Genomic DNA, 17,357 nt, shown 5'->3' on the forward strand with positions numbered 1-17,357 from the left:
TACAGAGCCATCCATTCATACTGCTGTGTCATGCAAAATAGGTTTGATTTTTTCCCCACATACTACCTACATAATACATTATCCCCCTATCTTGTAATTATAAAGGATTGTCCAACTGTCAAATAGGTCCCTGAAAGGGAAGTCTTAACAGGATCACTGTCTGCCACCGTGTGCCAACATTTTGTCAGGGCCAACTAATGTCCTTTTAATGTCCACTAACACAAATGCATGTGAGATAAAAGCTCCTTCTCACCCAAGGTGTAATTCCATTTCATCCCTGATCAATAGATATTGACTGTAAGACAGTGTATTAGGCTTCATTGCATCCCTCACCTCCCTAACATTAATCCTATCCTGTTGCAAAGCCATTTGGGCCTATCAGTAACAGAGACAGGACAGACACATATGACAGATAAGCACTTTAGCAGAGGATCATATTACAGGTGTGCTGGATGATGATGTTTGAATAGACATTCATATGTCCTCTCTGACTTTCAGCATGGAATTTGGGCCTGCCATTGTGTTTGTTTTATCAAAATATTGTGTATGTTCAACACCTCTGTTGGCAAAGGGCATCTTCAGTCATCTTATATTACTAATGCACTTGAGAAAATCGACTGGAGTCTTTTGAGGTGTCTGTCATAGGCTGCAAATTGCACAAACATCTATAAAAATCGTGTTGTGATCCCACTGAGTTACAACAAGAAGATACAAAGCAAATAGAGATAAAGCCGTTTGCTTTACACGTGAGCACACAATGCATTTCAACACCAGTAGATGCCTTAAGAGCATTTCTGATGGAAACACAAAGCATGCTCCAGAAACATTGCTCTGGCCCTCAATGTTATAATTCTTAACAATTTTGTGAGTGCAAAACTTGTTTCCATGTATGGCTGCCACTTGCTTTGTTCCACATTGTTTCCACTTCACCCACCAACAACATACTGTGTCCACAGTACCACAGTGGTTATTGCCTCTGCCATGTGATGTAATATATATGTTTTGTACTGAAGCTTTTGAAATTATATTTCCTTGATGGTTTTAAGTCTGTTTGTTCTCGATATGTCTTTAAATTATACACCCATAATCAGCTCACCTCCCATCCAGTAACTCAAAAGTGTTCTGTAGTCTCTCACTCAGTTGGTATCACTTCTCATGACAGTCACAATGTGTGGTTTTAGCAGGCTTCTGCTTTCTTTGCACTGGAATTCATTCACATTTTACAACTCAAACAAATACCCAATGTTACTGTTACTATTACTCCATAACCATACTCACAAAATAGGAGTCTTGGTGGATCTCTCTCTCTCTCTCTCTCTCTCTCTCTCTGAGGCTTAGATCTCAACAAGGTTAAAACCAGGTCCAGCTACAGGGTCATTAGGTCAGGGTTGAGATTGAGTAATCAGACACGGCTCTGACAGACACTGTCCTTTATTTTTACTCAGTCACATCGATCATTCCATGCAAGCTTAATTAATTAAGCAATAATGTATAGATTCTGCTATACATTCTACGTAAGGAGGAGGCTCTGTGGATGGCCAAACAGTGACCTGTGTAACCATTTGCAGTAGGAAGTGGTCATACAGGGTTTGCGCTCTAATTAGAGTGGAATGTGAGGCCATCCAAGTCGCCTCTGCCACCCTGTCAAGTCTCTGAGGCAACACAGTTCTCATCGCATAAATCAATTTACCAGTAATTGAATTGCCTACTCTAATTGTGTGTTCATTATGTGTCCCTCCCTGGTAGTGCAGCATGGTGGCCCAGAAAAGAACAGGCTCTTTTTATGGTTATTTAGGAGAGAAGAGAGAGAGATGGTTTAGGAACTGCATGTCCCACTCACAAATTGGAAAATACTTAATGGAGGGAAATAGTGGGAGCGAGGTATGAGATTAGAATTAGTGGCATAAGTACTTCATCAGCCGCAGTGTCTGGAATGATATGTGGAAACTTTTCTCATGTGAATCTGAAACATAGCAGCATGTATTTCCCTGCATACTCCCACCCTACCCATTACCATCACCCAAAAACACATTCTCTGCACAACCAGGATTTGCATAATTCATTTTATTTGTTATTGTTCTTTTTATAGTTCTTCTAAATTGGTTGTTTTTTGTTGAAGTGGACATCCTGTAAAGTCAAGCCTGAAGCCCTTAGCTGAGTTTGCATATCATCCTCTTCGCTGAAATGTTGAGGGTTGGAGGAGAGTAGAGCGGGGTTTTCCTCCCTCTCTCTCTCTTTCACATTCTCTCTCTCTCCCTCTCTCTCTGTATTCCAACTCAACCTTTTATTGATCGTTTGTTTTAACAGAGTGAACCTTACAGTATATTTACACATCAAACCCACTGTATAACAATGTCCACATAGATAATGCAAGGAGGATTAAACTGAAACGTTAGTTTTTTCTAATTAATATTTTTTGCAGTCTTCAATTATTTATTTTTTATCCTCCCCCCACCCACTTTATGTTCTCATGCTGGGTTTGTAATGAGCTTGTCATTGGTGTCATCATCACCATCATCATCATCATCTCAATTTATATAACTCTTTTCAATAAATTCCTCTTAGACAACAGCTGTACAATCTTACACAGTGTTTGACTTTTATATATATTTTTGGGGAATATATTAGTTAAATCTAAAATAACAGAACACAAATCCAAAAGAAAAATGTATCAATATCCCAAAGTAACAAAATCATGCATGTTTTAAAATGTATGCACACATGACTGTAAGTCGCTTTGGATAAAAGCGTCTGCTAAATGGCATATTATTATTATTATTAATGTTTCTGTCAATAAAAACCCAAAAGGTAATATTATTGATGGGATCTGTTTTTATTTACACTAAAATTGGCACTGTTTTTTTAAGTCTTTGTTGCTGGAAACTGGAATGATCTTAGAGAACACTCTACGACTCTATGGCGTGTAACACTCTCCTGGTAAGTCAGAGACCTGCTCTAAAAGGCAGGTTTGACAAAAAGAATGAAGAATTATAGAAAGACAAACAGAATAACCTTGAAGAGCCATTCAGCCCTCAAAAAATGAGATACAATGTGTGTAGATAAATACCCTTTACTTTACTTTACAGCTTTAGACTGTGGCAGTTTTCTCCTATGGACGGAAACCCTGTAAGTCATGTCATCCTATGATTTTCCCAGGACACCTGTGACTCATCATCTCCCCATACCTTGCCTGGTGAACCCAACTCGTAAAGCAGCATTCATTGACAACCTAAAAAGACAAAGGTTACTTTGAAACTGACAGTAAAGACCTCGGACTGCTCAATCCCAGGTTTGGCACGCAGAGGGCAGGGGAAGCGGTCTTCAGTTTCCAGTGTTTCCATGTCAAACAAGTGCTTGACAGTTGATCCCAAGTCCTTGTGTGTGAGAAAAAATAAGGATGTGTGTGTACATGTGTGTGTGTGTGTCTCTACATACTCATATATTCAGTGCAAACACATTTATGCTGAACTTGGGTAAATCCCATCTTGACCTTTGACCCTCAACTCTAACATTTCAAGCAGGTCGGTTGAACCTGTAGCCCGTCCCTGACAATCCCAACCCCCTTGCAGGTTCTTTCCTTCTTTCACTTCCTCAAAGAGATGGACAGACAGGCAGATCTTGTGTGTACCGTGCCTGGTAGCGAGTGGGCCTACTGCTGCCAAGCAGCCCGCTCTCCCCCCACCCTATCCCCAGTCCTAGCACAGCCCAATGTACTTGAGATTGTTCTGGATGATCACGTCCGTGACTGCGTCGAACACAAACTGGATGTTGCTGGTGTCTGTGGCACAGGTGAAGTGCGAGTAGATCTCCTTGGTCTCCTTGTTGCGGTTGAGGTCCTCAAACTGCCGCTGCACGTAGACCGCTGCTTCCTCGTAGGTGTTCTGACCTCTGTAGTCGGCGAAGCACACGGTCAGAGGGATGCGCTTGATCTTCTCGGCCAACAGGTCCTTCTTGTTGAGGAAGAGGATGAGCGAGGTGTTAGTGAACCAGTTGTTGTTGCAGATGGAGTCAAACAGACGCAGGCTCTCTGCCATACGACTCTGTAGAGAGGAGGGAGGGAGGGAGTAAGGGAGGGAGGGAGGGAGAAGAAGCAATAATGAAAAAATGTGTTTGTGTACTGACATGAGACACAGCCTATTGATATGTAAAAGAAAGAGGCTGCTGAACAAACAATGAACCAGCTATCTCACAGGATCCTTTGAATGCTATTTTACATACAGGCTGTATGTAGCTTTGATTGCATTAAATTAATTACAATGTATTTAATCTGTCATTTATATTGATTGTGAATATGATTTGCTTCAACTGTTAAATCTGCCAAAAAATAAAATACAATGTTGCCAATAACTCATTGAAAATGAGAACAGGTTTTGAGCCTGTAGTGTAGATAAATAAATATTTGTGGCTGTTGCTCTGCACGTCACATATTTCCACTCGAGCAGCCAAAGGTGTGGTTTCTATGTTGTGTAAACATGGACTGGAGACTCAGTCAGACAAAGACCTGCACTTAAAACTCTCATCCCCCAGGAAAACAGAGCACATGTCTTCTCTCTATCACTTCAACCTTAGCATGAGTAGAGAACTGTTACTGCCCACATCAGCACTAACTGAGTTACTGGAACTATGCACAGTAAAAGAACACATCAAAGACTTGTTTTTTAGGTCAGATGAGTATGAAATGTATCTCAAATCAAAGGTATTACGTTTCATGGAATCTCCACAGTGTGTTACGTTGAACTGAACCATGTACGGGAACAATTGCCAGTGTGTACAAGTGGACTATGCGACAGAATAGACTTGATAGGTTGAGTACATCTCTTAAGCCCAACATATACTCAGTGATGACATATTTACTCAACCCTTGCGCTTTAGCCATGGAAGCATAAGCATAGCCTGCCTGACATTGGCTTTGCCCAAAACACAACTTCACTGTCTCTTCTCGTTCTATGATTGCTAGATTGTATTTTTGGAGGCATATTAAATTACGCAATATGCAATCTTGTGGATCTTAGTTTTTTACCACCAGACTAAGACCCATTTGTTTTGTGCTGCCTCAGAGATGTCAGCTGTGCATTATCTAAACCCCTAGGATAAGTTGTATTTTCCTCCTAAAATGTTTTCCAAATTCCTGAAAGGGAGCCAGTTCTTTTAGCAAAAAATTCTATTTTTGGTGAATGTTTGTGTTTCAAACCTCTAAAACACATTACATGTAAAAACAAAAATGACTTTTACAGCTCCCTAAAATAATTATTCATCATTTAGCAGATGCTCTTATCCAGAGCAATTAGGGTTAAGTGCCTTGCTCAAGGGCACATAGACATATTTTTCACCTAGTTGGCTCGGGGATTAGAACCAGCAACCTTTCGGTTACTGGCACAACGCTCTTAACCACTAAACTACCTGGCGTACTGAAAACTATTTGCACATATTCCTGGGTAGAGTAGTTGTCATAGATGGAAGAACAACAAGGAAACAGTTGTTGATCATGCTGGGCAGTTGGTGCAGCCAAATGTGAAATGATTACAGTTTTTTACAATCACTTTGGCACTAATTTCAGAACCTTGATGTCATTTTTCAAAACTCTAGACACAAAACTCACACTAACACTTTTTTCAATTGCTTGGATACAATAAACATAAAACTAAGATCATTTGTTCATTTAACAAAAGTCACCTGTTCAATATGACACAACTTAACATCAAAGTACTACTATTTCAAAAGGCAATTCACACATTACATTTCAGATGAGTGTCTATTCATTTCATTACAATTATCCAACTATCAATTGATACAATTGCTCAAAATGGTAAGTAACTGTTGCATTGCTCTTAATGCATAGTTGTATGGAAACAGACAAACAATATTCCATGTTTAGATCATGAAAGTTTCAAAGTAATGAGATTCATTGTCACCAATTAGCGTGGAGCATGAACCAATTAGACTACATTATCTATGGATGTAATATTTCATCATCATTCTTTATCAGACACAGTTTCTATGGTCCCCTTGTAACCTTCCTTGATGAGCTCAATCAGGCCTGTAGAGCTGGTGGCGTGACCTATGTCATTGTGTGGGATAATGTCAGGTTCCACCATGCTCATATGGTGCAAGCATGGTTTCAGGCCCATGCACAATTTACCACCCTGTATTTACCCCCATACTCTCCTTTCCCTAACCCGATTGAGGAATTTTTCTCCACATGGAGATGGAAGGTTTATGATAGGCGCCCTCATGAACAAGTCACTCTTCTCCAGGCCATGGATGACGCATGCAATGACATCACGGCAGACCAGTGTCAGGCCTGAATTCGCCATGGCCAAAGGTTTTTTCCAAGATGTTTGGCTAATGAAAACATCCATTGTGATGTAGATGAGAACCTGTGGCCAAAACCACAAGACAGAGTTGATGAAAATGTAGAAGTACAGTAATCACTCCTATGTTTTGCTTTTTACAGTACAAGCAAGCAAGTTGAGGAACACTGCATTTGATGTTTTACAGTACTGTATTGTTTTAAATCAATATATTTCAGATTTTGTTCAATGATTCCACTGTGTCTGTAGTATTCTCTCTACTACTGCAGTACTTTTACAGGGATGTATTTACATGTAGTACCATAATGAAACATGTATCACCTATTTTGTACTACAATATTTAATGATCTTACGAACAATGACACAGTGAAACTATCGGTTGCTTGTGTGTGGGTGATCTAAATTAACGTTTCATTGGTATTTCACAATAAATTTGTTTTTTGAACCAATGATTGTGCAAGTGCAAGATTTCTTTAAAGATATGAATGCACAATGCAATGTTTTGAACATTGGACAGCCTGTGTTACAAGTGATGACCGTTTTGAGTTTTGTGTCTAGAGTTTTGAAAAATGACGTCAAGGTTCTGAAATTAGTGCCAAAGTGATTGTAAAAAACTGTAACAATCTGACTGACGTCATCAGTACAGATGCAGCAAGTAGAGCTCGGTCATGCATTATGCTTTTCCCAAGATGTACAATATCTATGTGATAAACAAAAACCTTAGGCCTGATAGATTTGATATTACAGTAAAGCCCCCCGGTGTTAAAATTATTAACAGTAGACGTACTGCAAAAATGTGCCTTTGTGTGTGTGTGTGTGTGTGTGTGTGTGTGTGTGTGTGTGTGTGTGTGTGTGAGAGAGAGAGAGAGAGAGAGAGAGAGAGAGAGAGAGAGAGAGAGAGAGAGAGAGAGAGAGAGAGAGAGAGAGAGAGAGAGAGAGAGAGAGAGAGAGAGAGAGAGAGAGAGAGAGAGAGAGAGAGAGAGAGAGAGAGAGAGAGAGAGAGAGAGAGAGAGAGAGAGAGAGAGAGAGAGAGAGAGAGAGAGAGAGAGAGAGAGAGAGAGAGAGAGAGAGAGAGAGAGAGAGAGATGTATGTATGGGGCTGGGGAGGCTGCAGGCATGTGGTGTGTATCCAGTAGCTTGTGACTGAGGGAGGAGCTCATTTCGAAGACTGGGCTGCTGTTTAAAAGGTTACACAAAACATCTTGGTGCTCTGAGCAAATCACAAGATCAAGAAAGAGAGAGAGAGAGAGAGAGAGAGAGATGTGCAATGTTAAACAAGGGACTAGGCAAATAAACTCAGATGCCTTTATACTATAAATTCTATGAACCAATCATCTGAATATACAGACTTGTTATGGATCTAAAGTAGCTCTTGGTGGAGCTTAGGGATTCTCCAAACAGGAACCGGTGCAGTGGCGTGAGACGCAGGCTCTTTTCTCTGGCATAAGTAGGCATCCTTGGTGTCCACATCACCAACAAACTATCATGGTCCAAATACACCAAGAAAGTCGTGAAGAGGGCACGCCATGCCTTTTCCCCCTCAGGAGACTGAAAAGATTTGGCATGGGTCCCCAGATCCTCAAAAAGTTATACAGCTGCACCATCGAGAGCATCCTGACCAGCTGCATCACCGCCTGGTATGGCAACTGCTCGGCATCCGACCGTAAGGCGCTTTCTGCCATCCAGGACCTATATACTAGGCGGTGTCAGAGGAAGGCCCAAAAAATGGTCAAAGACTCCAGTCACCCAAGTCATAGACTGTTCTCCCTGCTACCACATGTCAAGTGGTACCGGAGCGCCAAGTCTAGGTCCAAAAGGCTCCTTAACAGCTTCTACCCCCAAGCCATAAAACTGCTGAACAATTAATCAAATGGCCACCCAGACTATTTGCATTGACACTGCTGCTACTCGCTGTTTATTTTCTATTCATAGTCACTTTACCCCTACCTGTTCAAATTACCTCGACTAACCTGTACCCCGCACATTGATTCTGTACCAGTATCCCCTGTATATAGCCTCATTATTGTTATTTTATTGTGTTACTTGTTTATTATTTATATGTTTTATTTTAGTTTATTTAGTAAATATTTTCTTAACTCAATTCTCTTAAAACTACATTGTTGGTTAAGGGCTTCTAAGTAAGCATTTCACTATATTTTTGTATTTTTTATTTTTTTATTTAACCTTTATTTAACTAGGCAAGTCAGTTAATAACAAATCCTTATTTACAATGACGGCCTACACCTGTTGTATTCGGCGCATGTGACAAATAAAAAGTGATTTGATTTTAGGGACTGAGCTCAGGGCCCGGAGCAGTGTACACTAAATAAGGTCAGAGCCAGTGGCTCCTGCCCTCCACGTGTTCTCAGAGGTTATACGCCAGAGCCCTGCTGCGTGAAGAGGAAGGCAGCAGCCCACTCACTGTGCTTTGGGACCCTCTATACTCCGTACCTGCCCACTCCATCATAGTAAGAGTTACAGCTTCACTGAGGGAGAGGGAGAAAGGGGAGTGGATACCAGGGTAGCAGCACACAGCATGAAGCTCCCCCCTCCCATAGCCCCTACACACACCATCACCCTCCCTCTCCATGGCCTCCTGGAACTGCCCCTTCTCCCTGAGCACTCTAGACACACAAGCCTAAGCTTAAGTATTAATGAGGAGGTTCAACCCTGTGTTAATGCTTTGTTTCCAGTAAATATATATCGCTGGAGTGAGTGAACAGCCACCCCTCCATAATTCAATTAATGAAGGTTAGCTTCATATGGCACTACCATATAATTGCCAGAGCCTCAAAGAAAAGGGCTCTCTATACACATACACTATTATTCATCAAGGTAATATATCACTCTCTCTCACTCTCTTTGTTTTGTAATGCTACCTTCTCTCTCTCCTTTCACCCGATCCTCTTTAGCTGTCTCTAGCTCTCTTTCCTCCACCCCATCCCTCTCTCTTGTCGCTGAGTTCCCTCTCCTCTCGCTGGCTGTACACTGTGCTGCTGCTCTTTGCAACATCCAATCAAAAGCCTTGGGTTCTGCAAGATTCAACTAAATGTGCAGCCTATAAACAACATTTAATTAGAGGATGATTTGAATTCAAGAAGGTTCCACAAGTAATTTGTAAGTTTCAATGTTTCATTATCATTGATGTCCCCCATACATTCCCCATACCATAATTAATTGTGATTTACAATGTATACATTCATCAAGGACTCTAAAGAATAACTCACATGGCTACTACTGCTTGCTAGACACCCCTATTGTTTACAGGCAAAAGTGTTGGGTTACAACACAGTGCACTTTATTGTGTGTTGGTTTACGTCACGTGTCGAACTCATTCCACGGAGGGCCGAGTGTCTGCAGGTTTTCGCTCCTCCCTTGTACTTGATTGATTAATTAAGGTCACTGATTAGTAACATACTCCCCTCACCTGGTTGTCTAGGTCTTAATTGAAAGGGGAAAAAACAACAACCTGCAGACACTAGGCCCTCTGTGGAATGAGTTTGACGCTCCTGGTTTACAAGCATGGGTGGGAGAAAACAACACAGGTGGCTTTGTAGAAATGCTCTATGTGGATTATGAGAGGCAAGGACTGACTGAGTTTGAGATCATAAATTGTGTTTAAATCTTGACTACACTTTCTTGCATAGTTGGTGAGTGTTTCAAGAGCTAAGCCAAGAGTGGAATGACTCTATGTCTCTCAAACTCAACTCTGGACCTTGAAGCCTGTTCCACTTCATCCTTCCCCTCTAATCAGGGACTGATTTAGACCTGGGACACCAGGTGGGTGCAATTCATTATTAGGTAGAACTGAAAACCAGCAGGCTCCGGACCTCGTAGGGTAAGAGTTGAATACCCCTGCTCTATGTCATCCTATCTGCTGTGAAACCCAGTTTCCAATTAGACACAATTCCCCAATCATTAACATAAAATGGTATTACCTTAACTCGTTTAATTAGGACTTTTTATATTAACTTGTTAAATTGAAGCGTGAGAAAGTATGCCTACGCTCCTTAGGAGATTTTAAACCTGTTGATAAGTATGGTCCTATTCTGGATCCTCTCTGGAGTCACTGGACACTTTAATTTAACATCTCTACTATGTCTATGGGGCTTAGAGCGCAATCACAGGTCACTGTAACAGCTCTTTGAAATGTATGTCCACTGTACATCACTCCAACCAACAAGCCCTTGTACTTTGTTCTCACCTCACATACACACAGTATGCAACCCAGTTGTTGAGCCCTCCCTACCGCATACAAACATGAATTTACTTACAGTACACGCACCCATGCAGGCAGAACACGCGTACGTGCACACACCTCATATCTATTCACTCCAGTGCTGCTGTATGTTGTACGGTCCTCCTCCCCCCTAGTCACAGCTCACTGTCAACAGCCCAGGATTAGGAGCGTTTGACTGGTCTGTTGCTAGGCAACTGAAGCCATGGCAACCAATTCATTATGAAGACAGGGATGGGACAGGGAAAATGCATCAGGGAATATGGGTTGGTGGGAAAATAATTGCAAGACTGTCATTTTTTCTCATAAAGACAGACATCCTCTCTAAAATCCCTGTGTAGCGTGCCCTACCAGTGATCCAGTACTACACTACATGTGATGGAATAAGAGAGAGTCGAGATCTAATTCCTATTCCTATGGTTACAGTATTCATGATTCTGCCAATTCATTTCCTGCTGGTTTCTCAGCTGATGCTGCACTCCCCTCTTTGCTGTCATTCAGCCTTCTATTACATGTTAGCGTATCATAGTAAAAGGTCATCATGTGTTCCCCTAGCCTCCTGTATCCAAACTGTTCCCCAAATTACCTCTGGACCTGTCCTGTCCTTTCCCTGCAGATAAAATCTCCAGGCAGACACACACCCTACCCACTCTCTCTTATCTTCTCTCCTCTCCCCTTCTCACCTCTCCCCTAGATCAAGCACTAGGCAAGCACTATAAGTCATTACAGCTCACAGAAACCAATACTCCAAAGCTGAACAATTAGCTATGCTCTTGTTACATCATTTTGTTCATCATTTGGTCTTGTCTGTCAATGGCAGAGAAACATCACATGGGCTATCTAATCCAATCAGGTACCAGCGTGCCTTGGCAAAAAATTTAATATAATCCATGTTTTACATTCAACATCAGCCAATTGCGCAAAGGATGTTAAAACAGCTGTGAAATATGGCAGTTTAAGGTAACCATTGCAACTGGGTCCATTTTGTTATAGGGCATGGTTGAATGATGACTGTTGTTAGTGAATTGAGTAGGTTATACTATAGTGCCATACCCGCTCCATTACTCATGTAATTGTAGATCCAGCGCTTTTTCTTTGTGGAGAAACCTCAGCACTCAGTCACTCTTCTCCCAGTTCTGCTATGGCTCTCTAGGTAGCTTTATCTTGATCATTTGTTTCCCGCTCTCTCCCTATCTCTAACCTAAAGACTCCTCTATCCTTAGCAGTCCCATTCCCCCTCTGTTTCACAATGTCTTTCAACCTCAACCCATCCAACACCGTCCCTTTTGATTAATAACAGTTGAACGTAGACCATCAAACATACACATACAATGACAAAAACCAATGGCATCAGTAAACTGCCTAGAAATAATGCCAGGCGTTCCTTCTTGTCTCACAGTCCATCAAAGAAAGATTTCTGCACCCAAAAAAAAATTAATACCTCAAAATATATTCCTGTCTAAGACCGAGTCATTCCTTCTTGAGAGTGGGAAGAGAGAGAGATTGCTATTTGAGAATGAGCGGTGTCAACTCCCTCAGAGGAGGTATAGGGGGATCTTGGGGAGATAGGCTGCAGGCCAGCCACTGAGAATCTGGGCCAGCCCTAATGCTGTCTCTCTCCCTGACTCCCTCCATGTCTCCCTGCTAGTCTCCTTGCCAATCCCTGCCTGTCTTCAGACGCATTCTAATCTGGCTTCAAAGGTTTATGAGACACATTGAGACATAATGCTACCAGAGGATTTGTGTCCATTGTGTGTGAGGATTTGATGTTACGGTTTCAAGATACACTACATGACCAGAAGTATGTTGACACCTGTTCGTCGAACATCTCATTCCAAAATGATGGGGATTAATATGGAGTTGGTCCCTCCTTTGCTGCTATAACAGCCTCCACTCTTCTGGGAAAGCTTTCCACTAGACGTTATAACATTGCTGCGGGGACTTGCTTCGATTCAGCCACGAGCATTAGTGAGGTCGGGCACTGATGTTGGGCGATTAGGCCTGGCTCGCAGTCAGCGTTCCAATTCATCCCAAAGGTGCTCAATGGGGTTGAGGTCAGGGCTATGTGCAGGCCAGTCAAGTTCTTCCACACCGATCTCGACAAACCATTTCTGTATGGACCTCACTTTGTGCATGGGGGCATTGTGATGCTGAAACAGGAAAGGGCCTAGCCCGAACCATGAAAAACAGCCCCAGGCCATTATTCCTCCTCCACCAAACTTTACAGTTGGCACTATGGATTCGGGCAAGTAGCGTTCTCCTGGCATCCGCCAAACCCAGATTAGTCCGTCGGACTGCCAGATGGTGAAGCGTGACATCACTCCAGAGAACGCGTTTCCACTGCTCCAGAGTCCAACGGCGGCAAGCTTTACACCACTCCAGCCGACGCTTGCCATTCCGCATGGTGATCTTAGGCTTGTGTGCGGCTGTCGGCCATGGAAATCCATTTCATGAAGCTCCCAACGAACAGTTCTTGTGCTGACGTTGCTTCCAGGGGCAGTTTGGAACTTGGTAGTGAGTGTTGCAACCGAGGACAGACGATTTTTACGCGCTACACGCTTCAGCACTCGACAGTCCCGTTCTGTAAGCTCGTGTGGCCTACCACTTCGCGGCTGAGCCGTTGTTGCTCCTTGACATTTCCACTTCACAATAACAGCACTTACAGTTGACCGGGGTAGCTCTAGCAGGGCAGAAATTTGACCAACTGACTTGTTGGAAAGGTGGCATCCTATGACGGTGCCGCGTTGAAAGTCACTGAGCTCTTCACTAAGGCCATTCTACTGCCAATGTTTGTATATGGAGATTGCATGGCTGTGTGCTCGATTTCATACACCTGTCAGCAACGGGTGTGGCTGAAATAGCCGAATCCACTAATTTGAAGGGGTGTCCACCTACTTTTGGCCATGTTGTGTATTAACAGAAAAACATGCGTCAGAGTCAGACACCAATACTGCTGGAGCTGTTTTCGTCATTCCTAACATCATACATCATATGATGTGCTTGAAGGCTTGAAATTCACCAGAACTTAGTTTGCACCAGAACAAAATGTTTCTCTAAACACAACTCTTCATATGACGTTGATTGGAATACTAACCACTGTGTAGGTCTATCAACATTACACAGGATCTAATTAACAATTAAAATAGTATTCATATTATTCATGCCCATCTCTCAAACCTTCAAAACACATTGGGTTGAAAAAGCCTCTTGCAATAATGGGGAAAGCTGTGTAAACTGTTCCAACATACATTTGACTGATAAGGCCCCAAATCAGCTATGGCTGTCAACCACAACCAGAGTTCGTAAATAATGTCCACTGGCTGAGGTCTCAGAGACGGGGGAGGGGAGGGGAGGAGTGGGGCTCTGATTTCCTAACAATCCCTTTTTTCCTTCTCCATTCCTGACTTCCTCTCCTTCTCTCTCTTCATTTCCCCCCATCTCATCCAGGAAGTCAATTGTTCCTGCACCTGCAACGTCCCACAGCTGAACAGTGCCCTCGTGAGCTGCTAATTCTCACAGGTACACCCTCACACCTTACACTGTGAACTCAATTAACACCTAACTGCATTTTCCTCTGAATAATGTATTTATAACTCACTAAAACTAATTGATTTCATGTACTAACTCAGCCAGGACCTAGTACATCTTGTCTTATTTATGTTACACGTGAATTTCCAGGCCACAATTGCCACAGGAAGGTAGAGTATAGCTAAAGGTTACAAACAAGAACGCGATGCACTGTTGTTATCTGTCACAGCAGCAACTTTCCCTTCCTTTCTCTAACAGCTAAGATCCAAACCTCTCTGTAACTAACATGTTTTCCGGGAAATATATTGTAGATAAGGAAACTTCCTGTAGACCATGACGGAAGCATTCTATATTGTTTTATGAGAAGTAGGATTCAGGGAAATGCAGAAGGTTGTATAGAAGTAGCAATGCCGCAGCAGAGATAACATCAGACTCATGTGCTCTTGCGTTATCTGCTCTCAATGCTTCTCACAACAGTTAGCCCTCTATCTATGAATACAGTCTTCCCTTTTCATGCTTTCACTCGGTATAAATATCATATCTACACAGAATGTCAGATATATGTTCCTCTTTGAATGGTTAGATAGGGGTTGTTACTTGATAATTTACCTCCAACATTCTGAGGACACATGCCAGAGGTCAACTTGGGCCAGTATATTAAATTCTGCGGAAATAAGTAGTGTGGTAAGAAGTGACCTTGTAATCCACCCTGAGAAGTGTGAAGAGGAGAACACCACAGTGCCATAGATAACAACACGCCCCAAGGGTGTGATGACAGAGTGTGAACAGGAACTGACTGGTTGTGTAATGGCTAATGTTGCATGTGTTGCCCCATGGCTTCCCTTACCGTCTGGTTGTCTTCATAGAGCTTGAGGTCATAGCCACTTAGCTCCACACAGAAAATGATGGCGGTTACGCCCTCGAAGCAGTGGATCCACTTCTTCCTCTCTGAGCGCTGCCCCCCCACGTCCACCATCTTGAAGGTGAGCTCCTTGAAGGTGAACTTGTTTTCCACGATGCCCGTGGTCATGTCGCGGGAGCGCAGAATGTCCTCCACTGTGGGGATGAACTCGTTGGAGGAGATGCGGTCCAGGTCGTTCAGGTAGTAGGCAGTGTTATCCTCCAGGTGGTACTCGTTGGAGCGGCAGAAGCACTCCTGCACCCCTGAGTCGTCCCACAGGCGCTTCATTACCCCTTGCAGCTCCGCTGTGATCTCCCCTTTGCTCTCGGCCGGCCCGGTCAGGGCGAAGAGCTGCACGGCGTCGTAGGCGCGGTCAGGGTTGTGGAAGTCGATCTTGAGCGTGGCGAGGGCGCGGATGATCCGTGTGAGCGAGTCAATGGCATTGTAGAGGATGAGGGGCTTGTATTCCTTGCAGGCGTCCAGATTGAAGCCTCCACTGTGGATGATCTTCATCTGCTTGACAATAGTGCTCTTGCCAGAGTTGCTGGTGCCCAGCAGAAGGAGCTTGATCTCACGCCGCTGCCGCTGGCTCTCCGAGCGCAGGTGACGGTCGATCCGCCGGGAGCGCCGCGCCGCCTCCTTCTCCTCCGAACTCTGCCGGCAACCCATGGTCGTCTGCCACGCGGTGAACACTGAGGAAAACGTGGTGATCGCAGAGGAGAACGTGCCGGGTGGCAAAAGTGGCGTGACTGGGATCAAACCGAAATAATCAGAAATATCAAAAGGAGCAGAGGTGAGAGACTAGGCAAAGGAAGAAAGGAATGTATGTCAGAGCAGGGATAGGATTATGTTTGAATCCTTAATGCTGCAGGGGCTTGATGGGAAGACAGAGAGAGACACTTTCCTTCAAACCTGCCACTCAGAGCACACAGAGAGAAATGAGAACCACAGAGCAGGAATGACTCAGGAATATTTAATTATCCTCGTGGTCTAGGGGCTGTCCGTTGGCCTTCTGTGGGTTTATCCCAGGCTTTGGGACTAGAGTTGGCATAGAGCTCTACCAGGACATGGTGGGAGGACTACCTGATGCCACGGGGGCTGGGGGTCATATCAGGGGTTACCCCCCTTAGGAAGCTTGTGGAGCAGGAAGGGGGAGGGAGGTGTTAGTAGAAACAGTGTTCAGGGAATGATGTGTAGATGCAACAAAAACCCCTCGCTCTCCTCCCTCATGGCTCTCACGTCGCCATTCCCTATCTTTGTGAATGCAGTAATCCACGTCAGTCCTTCGTGCGTTGTCTGCCTCCTTCTCTCTGGGCGATATTCTGTTCTGTTTCCTCGACTCAGGCAACTGAAGGCCCCTGTTTCTGCCAACAAAAGAAGGAGAGGAGAGACATGAGCAATGAGCACAGAGTCATGATGAATTAGAGCATAAGAGCTGAGAGGTGGAGCTGAGCTGCTTCATAAACGTCTCAACACAAACACACAAAATACCCTTAGTCAAATACACACTCACAAACATGTAGATAGTGACACACACAAAGTACACAAAAGATCATACCCCCAAAGCTGTGTGTCCACTAAAAGGCATGTTGAGGACACAGCACACGTTCTCTTGGTCAAAGCCCTGACCTGTATCTCGGAACCCCAGCTGTGTTGCCATACTGTCCCTCTCTGTGCTCACTTCCTCTTTGCTGTTTCTAACAGGCCTTTCTCCCATCTATCTCCCCATGCAGCCCTGTGTTACAATAGACCCATTCAGAGCTGAGTCACACGCAAGCAATCACACACACAAACACATGCATACACACGCATGCACACACATACATACATGGATACACACACGTGCATACACACACACACATCCACACACACACGCATTCACACACACAAAAGCAAACACAAATGGTATCCAGGGTGTGAAACGGAAACAGATGCAAGATTAATGTCTCTCCCCCAAGCCACTCTCCTCTCCCCTCCCTTCTCCCCTGGCCTCTACCCTCCCTTCTCCCCTGGCCTCTTCCCTCCCATCTCCCCTGGCCTCTCCCCTCCCATCTCCCCTGGCCTCTACCCTCCCTTCTCTGTCTACCTAAGGCTTGGTAAACTGATATCAGGTGTACTGTTTATTTACTATCACAGTGGTAAATAACTGACTCAAGTCGACAGGTGCCCCTCACTCTTTCATTCCACTTCAAAGCCTGATCTCTGCCTCAACCTCCAGTTTGTGATCCTACAGGTGCACGGTTCATAAAAACAGTCAATTCTCTCAGCTTTGGACATCTAGCCTACAACAGAAAACAAACAGATTGCCTTCAAAAATACTGTCTACAAAAATGCTGAAAACATTTGCACCATTTTTATGGATTATTAACATTTGCTTACA

The 17,357-nt window shown here is 43.6% G+C and overlaps 1 protein-coding gene across 3 annotated transcripts in view; it reads right to left on the bottom strand.

The window, feature by feature from the left end:
- Nucleotides 1–2,049: 2,049 nt before the first annotated feature.
- LOC121541749 (guanine nucleotide-binding protein G(z) subunit alpha) overlaps nt 2,050–17,357 on the bottom strand; it is a 57,401-nt gene continuing 42,093 nt past the window's right edge. For 2 of the 3 annotated variants that reach the window (XM_041851027.2, XM_041851029.2), the window contains exons 2-3: nt 14,924–16,341; nt 2,050–4,040 (exon numbers count right to left, since the gene is read on the bottom strand). In XM_041851027.2, the coding sequence (XP_041706961.2) occupies nt 3,696–4,040; nt 14,924–15,646 (1,068 nt within the window). In that variant the 5' untranslated portion in view covers nt 15,647–16,341 and the 3' untranslated portion in view covers nt 2,050–3,695. The remainder of the gene's footprint in view (nt 4,041–14,923; nt 16,342–17,357) is intronic. The other variant, XM_041851028.2, reaches the window with a different exon arrangement.

The sequence above is a fragment of the Coregonus clupeaformis genome, chromosome 27 (assembly GCF_020615455.1).
Source record: "Coregonus clupeaformis isolate EN_2021a chromosome 27, ASM2061545v1, whole genome shotgun sequence".
Classification (NCBI taxonomy): Eukaryota; Metazoa; Chordata; class Actinopteri; order Salmoniformes; family Salmonidae; genus Coregonus; species Coregonus clupeaformis.